This window comes from Galendromus occidentalis, unplaced genomic scaffold (genome assembly GCF_000255335.2).
Source record: "Galendromus occidentalis unplaced genomic scaffold, Mocc_1.1 scf7180000077529, whole genome shotgun sequence".
NCBI classification, from domain to species: domain Eukaryota; kingdom Metazoa; phylum Arthropoda; class Arachnida; order Mesostigmata; family Phytoseiidae; genus Galendromus; species Galendromus occidentalis.
In genome coordinates this window covers 1576100-1598434 of record NW_003805517.1, presented here as the reverse complement: position 1 = coordinate 1598434, position 22335 = coordinate 1576100, and the positions used below count along the sequence as shown (strand labels likewise).

Here is a 22335-nt window from a genome sequence, read left to right as displayed (position 1 = left end):
ATATTTCGCTCAAGAAACTTGGGGTGCGGTATGAGAACTTATATTCCCGAAGACCGTGCGCTGAGTTCGTTCTGATTCTGTCTGCCCGAGTCAGCCGAGCTCCGCGGAGCGGCCTATCAGCGATCGGAAGTCTGTCTATAGCCCCTGCCAACAACAATCTGAGCTCGTTGAGTCTCTCGGATCGAATTAACAGGTGGCATGGCCCAGAGACCCATCGATTCTACTCTCGATCATCTTCCACCTAAGTTGATCCCGAGACTGTCAAGAGTTAGCTTCCGACGAGTTGACTGAGCACCTCACGCCAGGACGCTTGCTTGCATCGAGGGAAGCTCTTCTCCATACACTACGGAGCTCTTTCGTCGGTTCGGCAGATAGAGAAAAATGATTTGGGAGGGTCGTCTCGTATATCTCCGTTCCGTGTTTCGCAATCTTGCAGGAAATATACGCTGGTGCGCGCGCTCTCTCTCTTCCTCTCTCAGATATCAGCCTCGGCGAAAAAAAAAGCGACAGTTCTTTCGTCCCACCCGGAAACACCAGGCCTTGAGCTCAAAGGAAATACTGAGAAGCCGCGAGCTTCTCGAACAACACCTGATGCATGAGTTCTCAGAACAGATATACGGGGGACGGATGCTCTCATACACAGTCAGACAATCGTCTCCCGATTCTCGTGGGAGCCGTCAGCCCCTCACACAAATTTTAAGTGCTGGAAAAAAAGTTGATTCGAATTCGAGAAGTGCGGGAGACACTGCCACTACTGGGCTTCCTTCTGAGTGAGTAGAACGACCTCCGGGGGAACCCGTCCTCCGTTCGAGTCGCGACGGCGTTCCGCACATGCCTGCGGAGCGCCAAATAATCTGCTCACTCTGCGGACAGTTTTCTCGCTGCGAGTAAATCTCTGAATAGACGGGAATATTCATGCGAGACGGGAATTATTTCCGGAGACATGACCCCGAATGTCCTAACGAGCCGTCGAGCCGACGCACGGGATGTCTCGTGCTTCGCGCAGGGCAGTCCTGTAGACGATTCTCACCAAGGACTCTTTCCGGAGGCACCTGGCGAGAATACTGCGCATGGTCGATAGCCTGTCCATCCCTCATCATTCATCAAGGTTCCGCTGCTTCTTCGCTCGTCTCCCGCACAGTCGAACTTCAGACTCGGAGTAAGACCGACCCTGTCAGCCGCAACTCATCGAATGTCGCTCATCAATTGTTCTCTAAGAAGACGGTTTCGACGGAGGAACTTGCCCGGACCTTTTATTTGTTAAGAGCCTAAAATTCACGTCGCTCGTCATGCGGAGTCAGACAACTTTTTCGGCTGTTTCGACAGGCGCTGATTCAGCAGCCCGAGTAATATCCGACTTTCTATTTAGTTATTGCTCACGCGAGGTCTAAGGTTCAGAGAGAATACATCCGGATTCGAGGCAAGGCTTTGAGTGAGAGGCTGGTATGAAAAGCACGACTCTCGCCCCGAGAGTCGGTGCAACAGTTTCTTCCTGCAGATGGCATCCCAGGCCGGAACCACGGCAGTCCTGATAGAAGAGAATCATAATGTTCGATGAGACCTCCACTCCTCAGAGAGATGTAGTTTCCATGCTTGTCGACTAGCAATGTCGAAATGCCTTGGTACTGTTCTTGTCTGCTCGAAGCCTCTCGGAAAAATTCTGACCCTCCAAATATCTCTGAAGCCATTTGCGGGAATCATGATGGATGGAATTCTACCTTGGGGCGGATCTGAGGGGGACAGTGCTGGAGGAGAGCGACATTTCAATTTCGTCTCATGGTATAGATTGCGATCAACATTGAGATGTGACGAGCCTAACTTGCGGAAATTGTCGGAAGTGCGTGTGTTCTTACGGGTGGAAGGATAATGATGATTACAGGGGGCGAATTTCCGTCTGTCGCCCCCGGACGCCATCAAAGCTAGGTCCGCCACTGTTTCCACAGCAAGGAGAGGAAAGACAAAAGAACGCTTTTTCTGAGTAACAGTTTTTATGTAAACTATCGCCTCTCTCGAGGAAGATGCGAACGTTTTTCTCCAGGAGAGAAAGCCCCAATCCAAGGTTCTCTAGCTAAGAATCCACGATTTCCTTGTCCGTGTCCCCACGCTTAGCGTCCGATTGCTTCCAGGGCCGGGCTCGCTGATGTAGGATATTCGCGAGGAACTCGTGCATAAATTAAACGCGGCATCTCCTCGCCACTCCGGCGTCGCTCGGATTACAGTATGTAAGTCATCTAATCGTATTTCTTGGGCGTGAAAACGATCTTCCGTGTCTTCAACGAGGACCACTTGCTACGCTTCACGACCCAGGTCGCCACGAACAGGACGCTTATTACGGGGAAGATTCTCCAGAAGATTCGCTGACGCTGATCGTGTTCAGGCTCCGTGGCCCACTTCAGGAAACAGCTGACATCCTTGGCCAGTTGTGAGGCTGTGGCCGGAGTTCCATCAGAGTACTCGATCACTTCGTCGTACAGCATTTGCGGCATGCCGATGGCACCTCCAGGGAAGTACGGGTTGTAGGCTTGACCCTCACTTATGGTAACGCCCGCCGGAGGATCACAGTATCCGGTGAGCAAGGCGAACAGGTAGTCCTCCTTCCCATGTCGGGCATTCGTGATGAGCGACAGATCAGGGGGGTACGCACCGTTGTTCGCGTGACGAGCGGCCTCCTCGTTCGGATAGGGTGGCTGGAAGAGTTTCCAAAGATTCAATCATGGTTCTCCTGGTATTCCATGCGATGAGCGATTATCGCTCGATTTTCTTTCGTCGATCCAAATTGGAGGAGGATTGGCGCAAAAGAGAACTCACCTGGAAGAGATCTGACAACTTCCCTGGCCTCTGGAACATCTCGCCCGACTCGTCGGGCCCATCCGTGACCATGACTTCAGCGGCTTCGGCCTTCGCTTCTTCTTCGGTGTGTGAAACTCCGACCAAATTACGGTAGGCGATATACTTCAAACTGTGGCACGCTGCGCAAACTTGTTTGAACACCTTGAACACATGGGAATGAGCTCGCTTCCATAAGATTGTCTCGAGTGACAGTTCCCTCTCCCACACATGACCCCCCTATTGTGCACCGATAGTGGAGATCTCCCCTCAGAAGCGGAAAGCTCACCTCGTAACCGCGACGGATCGAACGTGCGTCGAAACTCTCTATCCAGTCACCGTGGGGCCATTGGTACTTCGGGGCATGCGCTACGAGTTCCATCGCGCTCACCGAGTTCTCGAGGGCATAAAGGACTCCGGCTGCACCGAAGCCAGCCGTACCCAACAACGAATACATGACTTTTCTGCCGGTAGAAGGTCCGGATTTCGTAGAAACGTACCGTAGGGACTGGTTTTGAGCCACTAGTCGACCACTCCGGGCTAGAGTCGTGAGGGCCATTTCTTGAGCTTCCACGGGCCACTCTGGAAGGACAAAAGAAGGATATTAGGGGCTGCGTTCCAGCACCGCAACGGGGGCACTTCGGAGGACGTATCCCTGCGGACTTCACTTCTTGGGAGAGGGCCCCTAATCGCCCGTGAGATATAACTCTGTTCTCATTCAATAACCTTCACAAGTTGAAAAACCTACAGCACTAGAGAGGACCGCCGGATGTTGACATCTACCGAAACCACTCGCACGGCGGTCTGCTCGCGGGCTGAAACAAAATATTTCCGAAGTTCGTAGCTGCTCAGGCCGCATATCGACGTGCGCGGATCGGCTGTGACCGGAGCTCTGCTGGACAAAGAGACAGGATACAGCCCACCTCGATGCCTTCAGGATTCTAGATGATCAGGCCGAGTCTGCATGTCGATCACTCCCTGGGTATCTCTGGTGAATGAACATCCATCAGAACGTGCCCGAACTTGCTTAGGGTGATTCAGCTACTCGCTGAGATGCCACTCCTTCGAATTGTCTGGTCCTAAGAACCTATACATTTACATCTGACCAAACTTTCACGAATTTCTCCCTATTTGATGCTTCAAGAGCTTCAATCTGACGCTACCTGCGTCGGTTCGCCGGACGGGTCCGTTTCCTATTCAGTGATCGAGTCTCGAAAATTCAATATAATAGGACTAGATCTCCAGACACTGGATCTGGCAGAGCGCAACCTCTCAGGAGCCGGAATCTTCAGGAGCCGTCAGGATGCCTAGGAGGCTGATTTGCATGAGTCAGCTATCACGGAAGCAAGAGATCTGATAGACTAAGAATCGCAGCGTCTTTAAGCGATCCTTCCCATGCTTCTCTCACGCCTTGGGAGAGTCGATATCCGCGTTCGTACGAAATACGCGGGAGCTCCGTGGAGCCCAACAGCGAGCCCGGGGAGTTTCAGTCCGTCGAGCCCCGTCAAGTTTTCCCCTCCCGTCTCCAGCTGATCCCGCGATATGAGATGATAATCCACGAATATTATTGACTTTCATATCAAGACTCGAGACAGACGGCACGGAGTCCTAATCTTGATGGAGTGCGAAGCCTCAGAGCTTCTCGAAGAACGATATCAGCTCTAGACGTCTCGGTCGATTCTCTCAGCTTGGTTGTTGACTCCAGTCGTTCATCCAGAAGGAGTCCTACCGGTCAGCCTGCAGATGCCGCAGTGCCATCCGATTCGCGGGCAACGCGGGCGGGACATGACAGTAGCCTCGACCGCGCTCACCGAAACACATGTGCGCGAATTCGATAGACAACATTGCTTCGGCAGAAGCTACGAACTCATCTTTCCCCTGACTGAGTCCGATTCGAGTTCTGGAATGGCGATGGCCTGAACTCCCGGAGCCTCCCCCGCAAGACTCGAGTCTTCTCCATCAACGATGTGTCTGCTGAACGCCGATGCTGCCGCTCAGCGATTTCTCTTGCGATTCTCATACATCGGCTCACGCTACAACGGGCTCCAGCGTCAGAGACCCCGAAATTGCACAGGTCCCGACAACTCGACGATACAAGGCGTCTTAGAGGCCGCTATGGACAGATGCTTACGGCTCCGGTTACCAGTGAAGATCTTCCCATCATCCCGGACAGACCGTCATGTCCATGCGGACGTGAATGCTGCACATGTAACGTTGTTTTCTTACCCGGGTCATGCTGTGGGAGCGGAGATGATCACGAAAGTCGTCAACTCGTACCTAAAAAGAACGAATCATGACATCGTTGTGCGGAGCGCCATTCAAGTGCCATACTGGTTCAACTGCAGGGCAGAGGCGCTCTGCAGGACGTACGAGTACAGGGTGGGTCTGCTGAAAGACTCGACTACAGGAAACCGCAATCGCGAGCTCGAACCTCTGACCCAACATAAGAGATGTTTGTTGATGAACCGCGAAATTGATGTGGAGAAGGTGCAACAGGCCTGCGCACTTTTCGAGGGATTTCACGACTTCGTGAATTTCCAGAGCATCTCGACTGATTTCAGGGAAACAAAAAGATGTCTTGAGGAGGTGACATTCGTTCCGGACCATAACGTCAGTCATCTCTGTGACTACAGTGAAAGTTTCACCTGGTGGAAGTTCAACGTCATCGGCCGCTCATTCCTCTACAAACAAGTTCGACGGCTGGTCTCAGCGGCACTGCACGTTGGGCTGGGTGTCATACCCCTGGAAGAGGTTCGTATTAATCAGGTGGATAGTGAGGACATCCCGGCTCCCAAGTCCTATGGGGGGAAGCGACCTCGCCTCTTGAGCGGGTAGCTCATCTCGCGACGAAAATAATTCGAATGCGATTCGTTCCAGGTCACTCAAATGCTCAAGGAGCCGCATCGGAAATCCTGGAGCTCGAACGTAGGCTTACTCCATGGCCACGCTCTGACTCTGAAAGATATAGAATACGACCCGAATTTATTCAGGGTGGATTTGGAAGCACCGATGTGGAGACCTCCCATGCCTTATATGGGGAGATCGACTGAGTCGCCCGAAGCTGTGGGCTCCGACGTGCGAGAATCCGAAATGATTAATGTATAAAGGCTGTCTTGATGCATAATTATCATGCCCGGTTCTTGAGAAAACTCCCTGCATGGGGCGACAGTAGTTATCTCTTCCGCGAGGCGATTCGAGCCCGAGCAGCATGCTAAACTGAAAATCCTTGAGAATGAATTAGCGCTCGAGAGCATCTGTGACGCCATGATCCCTCGATTCGTGTCGGAATTCTATTTCTTTTGAACGTCTCGGGGTGTCCTCGGCCCGACCGTCGCCCTCACGATCCTGAGGAGGCGAAACCTAGCGGTACGGTGCGGCTTTTCAGACCGTGAGGCAGGATCATCAAGGAACCGCAGGAGGCTGCCGCAGTGGGTTAAGCACTTGCCGGATTTCCAATTTCTCTGCGCGGTTAATTCAGAAAAGCGAAACTCCCGAGGCTCTGCATGGGTTCAGGAGAAAGATATTCCCGACCGGCCAAACTCATCAACCCGCTCCGCCTCCTTGTAATCACTTGAGGTAGCGCCGCCCAGATTCTAGCAGACAGAAAGTAGGTACTATCATCAGCGAGCGACGCTTACTGTCGCCGTCTTAAATTCGGACGCTTGCGTTGAGGAAATTTCGAACGGCCAGCTTGCGGAGATATCAGTTAATCCAGAAGTTTCCAGTGAGTCCCTCCGAGATCCGAAGGAAGAATCACCGATTCGAGCTGATCCTCACCGTGAGCGAAACGATCGCGTTCGTCTGCGAGGTCTGATGGCGCCAAGCGGCGCGGTCCTCTCTAACATGTCGATCGCGTTCCATAAGTTGTACATGGGATGCTTTTGACATCATTTCTGGATGGCCGACCATCCCAGAGGTGAGATAATTTGCTTTCATTGTCACCGGAGCGAGCGACGACGTTTCCGGAGACTAACTCGGGATTCAGATCTCGAACGGTCTTCGCAACCGCCGCATGGCTGTGTCGGGATTATCTGACAGATCTTCCAGTGATTGTGCTGCGTCCGTCTCCTCCGACGCAGCCCGTATTCATCGGGGGAGCCAGGATTTTGCGTGGAGACGTTCTAAAGGAAAGATATTATCTTCTAGAGCGAATCCATCACCAAGAGACGTCTCCTCTCCGTGAGCGGTAGTTCTTGGAGCTCGTGAGGAGATCCATGGAGGCTCAACGCAAATTGGATCAGCTGAAAAAGCGTTTGATCTCATTCCGTCATGGGAAGCTGGCTTCTATCGAGGAAGTACGGAAGGAAGACCCAACTAAACCGAGCGGGGGTGTAGAACCAGCGCTGAAGAAATTGAAGAAATCCTCCACTAATGGTTCGTTGGAAACTCCGAAAGCGGACTGGGATCCTGATAAGGGTAAGTTCTACGATCAAAAATTAATGTTGGTTTCGTTTCTCTTCGGGAAGGAGCCGCTAATCGAGCGAACATTTCAGAATACGAGGTTGAGAAAATCAGAGACGTTCACTTGGACGACGCCGGGGAGATGTTGGTGCTCATAAAGTGGAGAAACTGGTCGTCGAGGACAAACACCTGGGAGCCGCTGACGAACATGACATGTTACGAGAAAATTATCCGATTCTTGCAGAAGAACTCGTACGACGACTCGTACATTACAGCTCTCATGAGTCATTACGTATTGAAGTTCTTATATTCGCCACTCATCAACTCTCGGATCATGTCCCGTCTCCTCGGCTACGACTTGAGTTTCGACGAGTGTACCAAGCTCGCGAGTCACGAAAAGTCGGGTCTGAGAGAAGCTCTCCGCAAGTTAGATTCAAGGACCCTACGGGAAAATATATTGAAGAAGTAAGTTGCTAAGTACTACCCGAACCCTCGGCTCGCGATTTCTGTTGCTGAGCTGGAGCTCATGAGCGGAGGTCTACGTTACAGCTTCGAAACAGAAACGAACTTCGTGCGTTTCATCGATGGACGAGAGCCGATGTGCCGGCGACTCCTGGAGCTCCATAAAGCAACCAGACTCGCTCTGCCGAACGAGGCTCCGATCTACTTCGAAAATCTCGTAGACACCGATGTGCCGCCGGCCGACTTCACATTCATCCAGGTCAGTACCCCCGATTCATTCGACAACCTTTCCGTCATATCCAATCGAGGGAACCGGATGTATCGATCTATCATCACTCATACAGGACCGAATTCCTCTCTCCAGGATTACATTCTCGACCGCGACTACGTTCCCCAATCGGTCGCCATCGGTTGCTCGTGTAAAGAGTGTGGAATGGACGATTGCCAATTATTACATCAAGATTGTGACGCACAGCGGAACTATTTACCTGACGGCCGGCTCGGGAAGTGGGCTCGAACTCGCAGGGGACCGATATACGAGTGTAACTCAGCCTGCCAATGTCCTAAAACTTGCTACAACAGGGTGACCCAGGTGAATAGAGACTGGCCCGAGTTCCGGGATCGAGATATGGAGCAATGATTTCTGTCAGGCGCGGCCAAATCATTACAATTCCTTCCCAGCGAGGCCGGACGGCGGAAGTCGTGGTCTTCAAAACCGCTAACGACCGCGGTTGGGGATTGAGAACGCACACACCCATCAAAGCGTGGACGTTCGTCATGGAGTATCTAGGTAAAATCGTGACTTCGGAGGCGGCTCGAAATAGCGAGCCCACTTATCAGTTCGAGTTGGACTTCAACGTTGAGAAGGAAGCCGCGTTCGTCGTTGATGCCATCTCAAGCGGCAACGCAAGTCACTTCATCAATCATTCTGTAAGTACTAATTTCACTTGGAAGGGAGAGTGACGCTGTCCGATGCAGGATGCCTGCGATTATTATTTTCCGCTGGCGATCTTGAATCATCGGCGAGAATATTTTTGATCGATTCGTTTTCCGTTCCAGTGCAATCCTAACATGGTAGTCATCAATGTCTGGGTCGACGATCTCAATCCTCAGAAGCCAAGATTAGCGTTCTTCGCGTGCAGAGACATACAGAAACACGAGGAACTCACATTCGACTACAACCTGAAGGCCGATCCGTCGAAGTTGAAAAGTGGCATGAGATGCCGTTGTAACGAAGCCAATTGTCGAGGTCGAATGTGAGACGTTCGCGAGTTCCTCGCAATTCATACACGCGGTTCCGGGGAGGAGAGAGTCCTCGATTAGGAAATTTATACGACTGAGTTTCGCGTCATATGGATCGTGTGGAAGGCGATCATTTTGTTGTTTACGGAGCCAGTGTTCTAGAAGCGAGCTCGGATAGAATCTCGCAAAACGGGTCATTGAACGTGAGGGCCTCACAAACTTATCTCATCTAAATAGAATAGACTTATGCTCAGAATTTCTTTCTATGTACTCCTAATAAAACTCGTACCTCGAATAATGACCTCCTCAATTATTTATGCATTCTTCAGTGGAGGCTCACAAAGACTGCCACCTCTATCCCTGATTGTTTGACGCCGGCTCAGAAATTATAAAATTCCAGTGAAACAGAATAAGGTATAATTTATTTCTCGTCATCACAACATCGATCTGAGGTGATTCGAACGAAGAACGCATTGAGCATATATTAAATCGGAAAGCCCCTTCTTGCGAACACAGCTCCATCGCCCTACTCTTCTGGTTTCTCGGACTCTTCTGTTTTTGAGGAGGACTCGCTGCTTAGACCTAACATGTCGCTCAGGAGGCTCGGTGCAGAGGCTATGATCGATCTGATCCAGTCCGGATTCCGTACCGCTAAGGATACCAATTTCTTGGCACTCGGCTGCAGTTCGAGATCTGGAATCACCTCGAATGTCTCAGGCTTCGGGACGAGCCTCTGCAACATGCCAAGAATCAACTCAGGACTGTCATGAACGAGTGTCGGAACCGGATGCTTCCGAAGCAGGGGCAAAAGCTCTCCTATTGAGACCGGGCAAGTCCCGTTATCGGCTTTCATTGGTTCGGTTGTGGCTTCATTCGTCACGTGTCTTCGGAGATCACCGACCGAGAAAGGCATCGATGATCCCAGGTCGTCGTACTTCATCGAGAAATTTGATTTGGGATCCAATGCGGTCTTCAACTGAAAACGGAATCGAGTGTCATCTCCGAGCAGGATTCGAGAATGCTCGCGCCTCCATGAATATTCCAAAAGCTCTCGCATTTCATCGAGGAAGCGCCGTCACCTTTTCTAACTCCTGTAGCTCTTCTTTCGTACCAACAACCACACGGACGGGCCCGTCCCCCTCTGCCAACAGAGCCGTCATCGTCGGCGGCTCAATATGGTAGCGTTCTAAGTCTGCACAAAGATCATTCGCCCTGATTAGTATCCAGATAAACGAGGTCGGCCCACGTGAATAGAAGTCAAACAATGAGAGCCGAGAAGAGCGAGGAAATTTCAAAACATATTTTCGATGCGAAAGGAATCCCATCGATCTGAAAACTCACCTGGTGGCGTTTCCTGAGGACTTCGTTCACTCCGATCAGCCCCCCTGAGGAAAGCCGGTAGTCTGAAGGAGATCGAAGGGCAAACCAGGATCATCAAGACCGCGAAGCTGATGGCCCTCATCATGAATTTCCTGAACTCCCTTGAAGGAACGAGATTCCCTGGATCAGTGCCAGTGGGTCACTTCCGAGGTATACTGCGAAACACGGTCGGCGGCCTGCAGGTCAGTCTTCGTGCTGGTTCGGTACGAGATCGGTTCGGATGAATGACAAACAAGAGTCTCCAGGGTCGCTAAGAGCGAAGGTCATCGTCGCCTCTGATGTACACCTTCGCCAAGGAAGAAAGAGAAGTGTGAGGGGCAAAATTTCGAGATGCACCCACGCGAAACGGCACCCGATGAAAGTGCTGCTCCGCTCTTCGATTCTCATGGGGGTGCGATCAATCGGGGCAGGCTCGCGTCGCACGCTCTCAGTGATTAGGAGAAGCTTTGCGGATTGTCTTCTGAACGTGATTAGAGGAGGTTCCCATTTTGGATTGAGACTTAGCTCGAGCACCTCCATGTAAACTCATCGTGTCCTCCGCTCTTATTAGGGGTCGAACCCCGTCTTCTTTTTGCCTTAGGGAGAGGCACACAGAACCCCGTATCGTACTTAGGGAGAGGCACACACCGATCGGTGGGATGGGACGGAGGACTCCTGGCTGGTCCCTCCCGTATTTACTTTCGCCTAATGGCTCTCCCGTCCACCTATCCCAATCCGTATCGGAGACATGAGTTCTGGGCTGGAATGCAATCGTTTGGATTCGATCATGGGCGTGAATCACCAAGTCAGGAGGCCAGAATCACGAGAGGTCATTCCTTCGTTCATTGATTATATTGTTGACGTCGGTGCGGCGTCGGGCTGGGTTGGGCCTGGGTGATACGTGCTCTTGATGATTCCAATCCCATTTTCGGAGCTTTCACCGCACCATCCGCCGAATTAATACCCTTGGTCTAAGCGCTCCTCTAAGAGTGTGGGTCGCATCGAAACTCTTGGGTGGGCGTCAGAGGGGTTCGGCTTGATTAGCGATGCAAGGCAAGACACCCAAGCTAGATCGCGGTTGTCAGAAAAACGGTGAAACCCTAGAGAACCGAATCTGTTCCACAGAGCTAACTTAAAGTTCGTTCTCGTGCAGCGTCAACTTGGAGGTACGGTCCCGCTGTTGCCTTTCGAGTTTCTCACTGTTGCGTTCCGCACTAGGCATCATAGAGGGGGATCGAGGGTTCGAATCCCGCCTCACGAGGGACTATAGTTTCCGGGGAGGAGACGGGATTCGTTCCTTTATCGAAAAAAATTCGTTCTCGAGAATGTTCGTCGAACTATCACTGTATGTTTCAAAGGACATATGTTTCCGAGTAGGCCGAAGTAAGGTAGCTCGATTATCAGCACGGCGGAACGTTCCTCGAGGGCGCTACGAGGGGAAACAAACGCTCGATTCACGGAAAGACATGACGGCTCTGATATCGAACCGAGTTTATCGGGAAGATTCGGATTCCCCCCTCAAGCTTCCCCATGATCCGACTGGACGTCGTAGCTGATCGTCCTCGACAAGAAATTCGTCTCGCAAACGGGCGTGCGGAAGGAGCTAGTCTGCTCGTGATTGTGAGCCCCCTTCGACTCTTCCGGACTCACTTTCGGTTCTTCCGCCGTCTGCAAGTAGCCCCGCTCTGTGCTCGTCCAATTAGGACGGGAGTACGCAAGCCTGCTTCTGAGTTTCTCCCAAGGAATATGACATGAATCGATTGCCGAAGACGTCTCCGGCATGCGCTTCGAGGGAATGAAACTCTACGAAAAATCAGATGTGACGGCATGGTCGAATAATCGAGGTGTTTAGTGCAGCGTCTACGACAAATACTGAATTTATTATATTACGATCTGGATTGGTTGCCGCTTTCATCACCGCCGGCGTAAATTACAGATGGTATTGGCCTCTTTCTTTCGATGGGTCACAATCTCAAAGGCAGGTCTCATGCTATCATGAGGTAGCATGGCCCGGCCAGGCACGAACGATTCGAAGATCCGCGATCGAGCACTATCCCGAAATCACGGGACATCAACCTCCGACAACGTCATCTGGACCAATTGGGGCGGGAAGAGGGGCTCCTACGGAGACTGACTAGAATTTCCAGGTTCAGGCAGAACGCCGATCTCCGGGACCGTCTGTGCATCCGGCGGCGTTCCCGCTGGGGGATCCCCTTCCGTCATCGGTGCCGCCTTTTCGTCCACGGCTTGAGGTTCATCTGTCGACCCAGAACCCCAGTTACTTTACTGCTTCTCATGCATAGGAGAAGAGAAATCTAGAGATATCGCTGGAAGCTCAGCTCACCGTTGAATTCATTTCCTGGGGAGTCGAATCCGTCGAGGTCGTCATCGAACATTCCTTGAGCGTCGTCGTCCTGGGTAGACCATATTGATAATATACATTAGATTATATGCATAGATATAGGACATAATTATCATACATTCGACAGTGACAAAGATTGATATATCGGAGTATGCTGAATCCGTGAAGTACTTGCCTCGGGGTCATAGGGTCCCTCTTCGGGATAGTCTTCATCGTAGTATTCGACATCTCGGTAGGGCTCATGGACTTCCTTTATGAAGTTGATACCATGCGTACCTTTATTTTCGAACCAATCAGAAGCTATGCCCTGCACCCGACCCGCGATCGAGAGCACGATTGAAGTGAATAAGAAACCTTATCGGAAGGCGAGACAATAATAATTAGACTCCAACGGAAAGGAACAAAACGGTAGCAGTCGGGTCCGATCGATAGAAGAGGATGGAAGATGAATATTGAAATATTTTGCACCCACCGAGAATTACATCGTTGATGGCCTGGTCAAAGATTCCAGATACGCCTCTCGCAGTGATGTTGCCAGGAGGTGCGTCGAATTTTCGCTGAGCCGTCGGAATCGGTCCTGCAGACACGCCAGTCAAAGCGACGATGATTTTCGTGAAGAGCACAGCGGAAATCCACATTTTCCGAAAGCTGTGACTCGTCCTAGCTCTGTCCTAGATAATTCTTCCCTGAATTATTCTGATCCTGCAGAAGATTATTCGAGAGTGGCCGAAGCGCGAGTTCCGATTTGAAGCGAGTTGAGCTCCAGGTCAGTCTTCGTGCCGGACGAGATCGGTTCGGATGAATGACAAACAATAGCCTCGAGGGTCGCTAAGAGCGAAAGTCATCGTCGCCTCCGATGTACACCCTCGCCAAAGAAGAAAGAAAAGTGCGAGGGACAAAATTTCGAGATGCACCCCTACGAAACCCCGCACGGTACCCGATGAAAGTGCCGCTCCGCTCCTCGATTCTCATATGGGTGCGATGAAAGAATAAGAAACACTTCACACTTTCTTCCTGAAAACATGCGCGATTTCGCGGAAATTCCAATCAGGGTACGATCCTCTGAATCTCCCGTGATCTTCACAATGCAGGGTCAGCGACTTCTCCTGCGACCTAACTTCACCGTTATATTCGGACCCTCAACGATTCCCAGCAGCTGAGGGTGATGGACGCAGAATCGACACTGACCAGTTGATGGTCTCGGGGAAGTCTCCAGTGAAAATGACCGTGCGAGATCCGCCCCTCTATGTTCACAAATCAAGGTTCAGAATCGAGACGGAAACTCTCGATACCGAAGTTGCGACGGATCCGTCTCCGCTCATGTATCGAGGGCGACCGACATCGTTATGCTCAATTACTTCGGCACTGAGTCCCTGTTCCCCACTTCGACAGCACAATGCCATCTTCGAGGACTTGCACATCTTCCGTCGTCAAAAACTTGCTCAATAGGCCGTCCTACATGCATGTGAAGGCGGATGCCTGCCAGGAAGAGACTCACATAACATATCATCGACGACAGTATAGACAAGGTTCCGCCCTCGCGACTCGCGAGTTCTTTGCTCGCGTTGTGGCTCCTGTTCTTACCTCGTTAAGGGAAGATATGATTGCACCACTTGAGGGCTCAAAAAAAATCCGACTTCAAGAATCGGTGCGGTGCATGGTGGAGAGGAATCGCCATAATTTGAAACTTGAATGGTTTTCCGGCGGGATTTGGGAGCAACTCCGTCCCCTCGCTGCGGCGACTCCCATCGGCCCGGACAATCTCGTACGCCGTCAACGCCGATATGCTATGCGATTCTGCCGAATAAAATGAAAGAGACCTTTTGTAATGTGAGTCGCGAGGTGATTACCATACGAATGAACTCTTCCACTACTGCTCTGCTGGAGGAATCGTGGTCGCAACGGGCTCCCGCTGGCAATGTCCCTCCTTTCCAGATGCTCCGGTACCGTAGTGATGCGGATTTCGCCCCGGGTGTGAAAATGATAGGCGCACTAGCATTCATACCGCCCGACCGCCTGGAAGACGCACTGAAGAAACTGAGAAACCCCCTAACCGAATGATTCATCAGCCGTGCTCGAATACTTCGAGCATAACTATATCGGTCGTCCTCGATACATGAGGGGAGACGGGTCCTTGCAACGTCGGGAGCCAAGATTCCCCGTCCCGATTTGGAATGTTTATCAAAGGACACTGAGGGGCGAATCCCGCACGAATAACTTCGTGGAAACCTTCCACAAAAGCCTCTAGTGTCAATTCCGTGTAGATCACCCCGGCCTACTCGAACTCATTGATGGTATGCGGGGACGACAGCAGAGTGAGGACGCGGAGTATGAAAGATACGTAGCTGCACAACATGAGCCCGATCGTCGCAGCCGCTATGTGAAGAACGACGAGCGCATCATAAGAATCGTTCACGATATCGAGAATCGTACGCTGTTGGAAACACTCCGCGGAATCGCGCACGTCTAAGAGGAAGAATAAATGAGAGCACGACCCTTTCTGAATGAACATCCACTTCCGTTTTGAGTCGTATCATTGATTCATTGATTGAAACGTATCATTGAACCGACGCCCAATCTCCGCACATTGCTCCTCCCTAGGGTGCTTGCACTTCAACATCCTGAGTGATAGTCCTTTGATATTGGGATTTGTAGCCCGGCGTTCACTCGCGCCTACTCTTCAGATGTCGCCCGGCGTGTATGCGTCGCTCCCGACCGCTCGACTTTCAGCGTCCTTTTGTCGCTGCCGACCGGTTGTAATCCGGCGTCCTGTCGTCGTTGCCAACCGGCTGTCGCCCGGCCACCACTTGTCCCGGCGGCGAATGAACGTGTACCCCGCTGCTTCGTCTTGCGCCCAGGAATCTCCGGAGCGTCTGTGACGAGTTTTTTGCGCAAGAAGAAACGACGCGGCCCTGATCCTTAAACAAACAAAAGAGGGACTAACTAAATCTTCGCTTATCCAGATGGCAGAATCCCTGGCTAGATCAAACTTCTTTGCCTTCTCAGATTTAGCGGGCACAGACGCTTCCTTGTTCGAGACGGACGTCTTCCAGGACTCCAGCAGTGTGCTCGATCGTTTACCTGTATCCGTCACATTTGGATGCTGACGGGCAACATGGTTGAGCCGGGTTTCGGTTCCCGTGTTTTGACCATAGCCGCAGAGCATCCCCTTCTGTCTTCTGTTCGAGACAGAGTTTGCAAAAAACCTTTTCTGGCTCCGCTCTATTGCCGGATCGAAGAATGAGGTGACCGAATATACGCCGCACCTGAGTTGATCGACAGAATCTCAGAGCGATCTGAAGACGCATATCTCTCCTCATTCTCGTATCAAGACCCCTCGTTGACGTACCTTTGACGGATATTTGGCGACGTTCGACTTATGCAAAACAACCGCAGAATTTTCGTCGGGTGAAGCCATCTGCTCCTTGAGGAACCCCGAAACTTTCTGCAGCGACGATTCGGAACGAGGCTGCGAACAATATTTGGGAGCTATTGGATCCGTCGCCGTAATATGAAATCGTTTCGACATGCTCGAAAATCTCCCATCAGATTACAGACGTTCTTCTCGGATTAACCGAATGATCCAGGCAGAGCTCTCGATCGTGTTCATTCAACGTGACGTTCCGCCCGTCGGTAACTCATACGAAGCGATCATTACCAGATGTGACGAACTTCGGCGCCAGGAAGAGATAGATTTCAACACTTCAAAGACCCACGAGTCCCAAAGTCGGGCTCCTCTTAGCCCCCTTTGAAGCGTAAAAATCAGCCGTCCCAACAACGCGTGTCTGGGGGCACAACGTTCGGAAATCAACACCTAGAACAATTCGAACGATCCGATTCTCCACGGAGAGACTTTCCCTAAGGGGGAGAGAATAATCGATGTGCACGTTGCATACCGATTCGACACATGCGCATGGGCTGGCAAAATCAGTCGCGGGTAGGTTTTCAAGTCGCGTCTCCACACTTCAAGAGCACACAATCGAAAAACAGTGAGTCATTGTGTTTTTTACTGCTTCGATTTCCGTCAATCCTTCGCAGCCTGCCCTAGATCGTTCCGAGTTATTCGCTCATGCGCTGTATGAATTTCACTGTGTCTCGTGAACTCTTCCGTATTTTCTCGTGAGATACGCGGTAGATGTCTCGCGCGGGAGGCGTCAGCGATTCGTCATCCGAATTCATGGAAGAGTCAAAGATTTGGCGCTCGTCGGATACTTGGACGCAGCGTGCAGTCTCGCCAAGATCATGATGCTGATCATTCTCATTGAGATAGACCAATCGAAGTATCTTCGAATGATCCATGTTGGCGTCCGAGGGTTCGCCTCATCCATTGACGAGCTCATGGAACTCGAAAACGGCCCGAAACGGGCGAGGAATATGGAGCTCGTGGTCGATCCGATTACCGAAGACGATCTATTGGCGAATCGAAGTGCAATGGTTAGTCGAATACCGTATCTGGATCGAATGTCACTCATTCTCCGTGATTTGAGAATATCGAGACCTCTTACGCATTGACCTTCTTTGATCCATTCGCTTCATCGTCGTCGCGTTCAGAATCTCCTGATAATATTTGCGATTGCATGACCAGACGTTGATGTGAGTTGACCTCCCTAATAAGACTGCGCGGTTCGGCCGCTCTCCGATTCGACTTTTCCTTCCTGTCTCACCGTCTCGTCCACACAGAGAGAGAAAATATCCCCGTCCTGCGCCGCGTCTGAACTGAGCTCGACTCTTAACTCGCTTCGGCCAGTCTCGAATTTTATAATTCTATAACAAAATATAATTCTTCTCGAATATTATAATTCTGTAATACAATATAATTCTGCAGGATAAGAATAATTCAGGGGAGAAATATCTAGGACTTATGAGCTAGGACGAGACACAGCTTTCGGAAAATGTGGATTTCCGCTGTGCTCTTTACGAAAATCATCGTCGCTTTGACTCCCGTGTCTGCAGGACCGATTCCGGAGGCTCAGCGGAAATTCGACGCACCTCCTGGCAACATCACTGCGAGAGGCGTGTCTGGAATCTTTAGCCAGGCCATCAACGATGTAATTCTCGGTGAGTGCAAAATATTTCAATATTCATCTTCCATCCTCATCTATCGATCGGACCCGAGTCCTACCCTTCCGTTCCTTTCCGCTGGAGTCTAATTATCATTGTCTCGCTTTCCGATAAGGTTTCTTATTTTCATCAATCTTGCTCTCGATCGCGAATAAGGTGAAGCTCATCGCTTCCGACTGGTTCGGAAGTGAAGGTTCGCACGGTATCAACTTCATAAAGGAAGTGCATGAGCCCTACCGAGATGTCGAATACTACGATAAAGACCATCCCGAAGAGGGACCGTATGACCCCGAGGCAAGTACTTCACGCATTCAGCATAAACCGATATTCTAGGTTCATTTATTGAAATTGAATTGTATGTATATTCTCAACATCAATCTCTATCACTGTCGAATGTATAATAATTATGTCCTATATCAATGTATATATAATCTAATGTATATTATCAATATGGTCTACCCAGGACGACGACGCTGAAGGAATGTTCGATGACGACCTCGACGGATTCGACTTCCCAGAAAATGAATACAACGGTGAGCTGAGCTTCCAGCGATATCTCTAGATTCCTCTTCTCCTATGCATGAAAAGCAGTAAAATAAGCGGGGTTCTGGGTCAACAGATGAACCTCAAGCCGTGGACGAACAGGCGGCGCCGATGACGGAAGGGAATCCCCTAGCGGGAACGCCGCCGGATGCACAGACGGTCCCGGAGATCGGCGTTCTACCTGAACCTGGAAATTCTAGACAGTCTCCGTAGGAGCCCCCCTTCCCGCCCCCATTGGTCAAGATGACGTAGCCGGAGGTTGATGTCCCGTTATTTTGGGATAGTGCTCGATCGCGGATCTGCGAATCGTGTGTGCCTGGCCGGCCGTTGATAGCATGAGACATGCCTTTGAGATTGTGACCCGTCGAAAGAAAGAGGCAAATACCATCTGTCATTTGCGCCGGCGGTGATGAAAACGGCAACCAATCCAGATCGTAATATAATGGATTCAGTATTTGTCGTATACGCTGCATTGAACACCTCGATTATTCGACCATGCCGTCACATCTGATTTTCAGCAGAGTTCCCTCCAAGGGAACGCGGGAGACGTCTTCGGCAATCGATTGATGTCATATTTCTTGGGAGTAACTCAGAAGCAGGCTTGCATGCTCCCGTCCTAATTGGACGAGCACAGAGCGGGGCTAGTTGCTGGCGGAAGTACCGAGAGTTCCCCCGTGCTGATGATCGAGCTACCTGACTTCGGCCTACTCGGAAACATATGTCCTTTGAAACATACAGAGATAGTTCGACGAACATTCCGGAGAACGAATTTTTTTGATGAAGGGACGAATTTCGTCTCCTCCCCGCAAAGTATCGTCCATCGTGGGGCGGGATCCGAACCCTCGATCCCACTCTATGATGTCCAGTGCGAAACTCGACAGTGAGAAACTCAAAGGCAACAGCGGGACCGTACCTCCAAGTTGATATAGTAACGCTGTGCGAGAACGAATTTTTCATAGCTCCGTGGAACGGATGAGGTTCTCTAACCGAGGTTTCACCGTATTTCTGACAACCGCGATCTAGCTTAGGTGTCTTGTCTTGCATCGCTAATGAAGCCGAACTCTTCTGACGCCCACCCAAGAAACTCGATGCGACCCACACTCTTAGAGGAGCGCTTAGACCAAGGGTATTAATTCGGCGGATGGTGCGGTGAAAGCTCCGAAATTGGGATTGGAATCATCAAGAGCACGGATCACCCAGGCTCAACCCAGCCCGACGCCGCACCGACGTCAACAGTGTAATCAATGAACGACGGAATGACCTCTCGTGATTCTGGTCTCCTGACTGTCGATAGTGGCGATTCACGCCCATGATCAAATCCAGACGATTGCTTTCCAGTCGAGAACTCATGTCTCCATCAGATCCGACCCAAAGAGACATGATCATCGAGGATCCACCCGAATCTCTGCGACAATGACTGCGCCGAATTCGGGGGCGAGTCCCGGAGTTTTTCCTGACGGGTGGAGCATGAGTCTCCGAGAATAGCTCCGATACGGATTGGAATAGGTCGACGGGAGAGCCATTAGGCGAAAGAAGCGAAGTAAATGGGAGGGACCAGCCAGGAGTCCTCCGTCCCATCCCACCCGTCGGTGTGTGCCTCTCCCTGAGTGCGATACGCGTAGACATTTCGGGCGTGGCGCCCAAGGGACCGTCGCTGCTGATCCGGAAAGCGAGGCAAAAAGAAGACGGGGTTCGACCCCTAATAAGAGCGGAGGACACGATGAGTTCACATGGAGGTGCTCGAGCTAAGTCTCAATCCAAAATTAGAACCTCCCCTAATCACGATCAGAAGACGATCCGCGAAGGTACTCACAACCTCTGAGCGGAGCGCCCCATTTGGCCACGACCGTTTGGTCGCGAGACATTCAGCCGCGCAACCGTTTGGCCGCGGTCTGGATTTGGTGGAAATACCCCTAGTGATTTTGAAGACGTTTCATGTCAAAAAACATGAGCGGTGATATGATGCGGAATGTAGGTAGCGCTCATGCCACGTTTGACATGCATGAGATCGAACGGGATTCTCTACGTGTTCATGCCAGCGTGCCTTGATTCCGTGACGTGAACACGTGGTTTGACCAAACCTCTCCCTCCGAGCACTGGCCTGAACACATACTTTCTTCGAAGTTTCGGAGTATTGACACTTTCCAGTGAGTATAGGGATATCATGATGGATCCTAGCTCGAGAAAGTTTATCGAGTGCCTATACTGCATACCCGTGGATTCCGAACGGTAATCCCTTTCTCGGATGCGATGGTTTGGTGCGCGTATGCGCTCAGGCTGACCGAATACGGTCGAAGTAAGCACGATCCACTCTTCTTTTCCTCATGAACAAGTCTTCACGGGACTTTTCGAAGGATACTAACTTCAGAGCGGCGATAAAATTTCTGCCCTCCAATTTATTGCTCTTATCAACGAAGCAATCCATACTTTTTGGAATGCTTGATTTCACACAAAGATTTGTACGTCTCCGCAGTCTTGTCTCAAAGGCTATCATAACCTTTTCGATTGACAAGAAGAAGTGGCTACACTAGTCATCGGTCATTGTCCACAAAGAAAACACGATGAAGGTTTCAAACCCCAACATGAAACGTGGATGCATTAGCGCATTGAAGTCCCAGCCCCTGTCGCGTTGGACGCCTCAATCCTGAAATTTTTCGCCACCTCCCGCAAGAATTCGATCGTCGTTCGGCTCTTGTATTCATGTACAATCTTCAGGATGCGCTCGTAAGCTGCGATATACTTTCTGCGTTTCTGGTCGGGTTGATGACTTGCCACAAAACGTCCGTAGTCGACCTCCCGAGCCTGCTGGACGTTTCGCAAAGCATCGATGAATTTCCACAGGCTCGGGTGGTCTACTCCGAACTCGCCTTGCAGCCGGGCGACTTCGTCGAGATCGCTCGTTCGGCCATCCCCATTCAGGGTGCGTTGATATACGGACCACATAGCGATCGGAAGACGCGGATCTGCGGGAGATACTTCTCCACTGGGTGCCAATCATAGGCGACCAACATAGTTGTGTCAGAAGCATAATATATCAGAGACATCTGTGGTCAGGTGCACGTTTGAATGATCGTCACCATTGGGCCCAATGACGTCAGTCGAGAATTGGGTGTCGTGGCCGACGGCACGCGCGACGCTCAGTCAAATCGAGTATTCGCCCAATAAATTAGTGAGGTGAAATAAGTCGAGCATTCCTACCTTCAAGCCATTCCCCAGCGTAGGAGTAGTTATCACAAGGATAGATATCTTCAGGAAGTTCCAAGATGGAGGACAAATTAGCATCCATCTTAGTGGAATGTTTCAAGCGAGCGCTCGCAAATGAAGCATCAAGAGAAAATAGATGGTCCGAGGCGTACACTCAGAGTGTGCTCTTCACGAAGTTGGTTAATCCCGCGGCATTTTGGTAAAAGACTTAGGGCAGCAAGGTACTTGGCTTCGAGGAGTTGAAAAGGGGATTCGGGGAGGCGTATGTGCCTCAGGAAGATGCAGGCAAATTGACTTTCTCGTTGTAACAACACCTGAAGCCTTCCCTTATAGATCCTTCGCACGAAATTTCTGAGATTCGTCACTCTCGGTCGTTCATTTTCTCAAGTCGTCCCACGGCGGCAAAATTGTACCGCGACCAAACGTCTCGCGGCCAAATGGGGTGTTCCGCCTCCGAGAGCGTGCGCCGTGAGCCCGCCCCGATTGATTGGACCCCCATGAGAATCGAGGAGCGGAGCGGCACTTTCATCGGGTACCGTGTGGGGTTTCGCTGGGGTGCAACTCGAAATTTCGTCCCTCACACTTCTCGTTCTTCTTTTGCAGGATACGAATACACTGTACATCGGAGGCGACGATGACCTTCGCTCTTAGCGACCCTGGAGACTCTTGTTTGTCATCCATCCGAAGCGATCTCGTCCAGCACGAAGACTGACCCGCAGGCCGCCGACCGTGTTCCGCAGTACACCTCGGAAGTGACCCACTAGAATTGATCCAGGGAATCTCGTTCCTTCAAGCAAGTTCATGAAATTCGTGATGAGGGCCATCAGCTTCGCGGTCTTGGTGATCCTGGTTTGCCCTCCGATCTTCTTCAGACT

General features: G+C 51.1%; 4 protein-coding genes across 5 annotated transcripts; 2 read left to right on the top strand and 2 right to left on the bottom strand.

Moving 5' to 3' along the window:
* Positions 1-1975: 1975 nt before the first annotated feature.
* On the bottom strand, positions 1976-3622 carry Cyt-c1 (Cytochrome c1). 2 transcript variants are annotated; one of them, XM_018641350.1, is made up of 4 exons: positions 3575-3622; positions 3116-3408; positions 2809-2991; positions 1976-2687 (listed from the first exon to the last, which is right to left on the bottom strand). In XM_018641350.1, exons 2-4 carry the CDS (start codon positions 3383-3385, stop codon positions 2232-2234), a joined length of 909 nt encoding a protein of 302 aa, XP_018496866.1. In that variant the 5' UTR covers positions 3386-3408; positions 3575-3622; the 3' UTR covers positions 1976-2231. The 2 variants fall into 2 exon arrangements, with proteins under 2 accessions (XP_018496866.1, XP_003748257.1); XM_003748209.2 differs by lacking the exon at positions 3575-3622 and adding an exon at positions 3553-3574.
* A 1053-nt stretch (positions 3623-4675) lies between these two features.
* Positions 4676-5457, top strand: LOC114828493 (tRNA pseudouridine synthase A 2). Its single transcript, XM_029112841.1, has 2 exons — positions 4676-5205; positions 5388-5457. The coding sequence occupies exons 1-2, from the start codon at positions 4792-4794 to the stop codon at positions 5406-5408; spliced, it is 435 nt and encodes a 144-aa protein (XP_028968674.1). The 5' UTR covers positions 4676-4791; the 3' UTR covers positions 5409-5457.
* Positions 5458-12328: 6871 nt separating this feature from the next.
* On the bottom strand, positions 12329-13844 carry LOC100903097 (uncharacterized). The gene is made up of 4 exons (XM_003748208.2): positions 13125-13844; positions 12828-13006; positions 12635-12704; positions 12329-12548 (listed from the first exon to the last, which is right to left on the bottom strand). Exons 1-4 carry the CDS (start codon positions 13288-13290, stop codon positions 12412-12414), a joined length of 552 nt encoding a protein of 183 aa, XP_003748256.1. The 5' UTR covers positions 13291-13844; the 3' UTR covers positions 12329-12411.
* A 2721-nt stretch (positions 13845-16565) lies between these two features.
* Positions 16566-18733, top strand: LOC100898191 (uncharacterized). The gene is made up of 5 exons (XM_003748255.2): positions 16566-16641; positions 17606-17710; positions 17829-18007; positions 18177-18246; positions 18333-18733. Exons 1-5 carry the CDS (start codon positions 16566-16568, stop codon positions 18467-18469), a joined length of 567 nt encoding a protein of 188 aa, XP_003748303.1. The 3' UTR covers positions 18470-18733.
* Positions 18734-22335: the final 3602 nt, after the last annotated feature.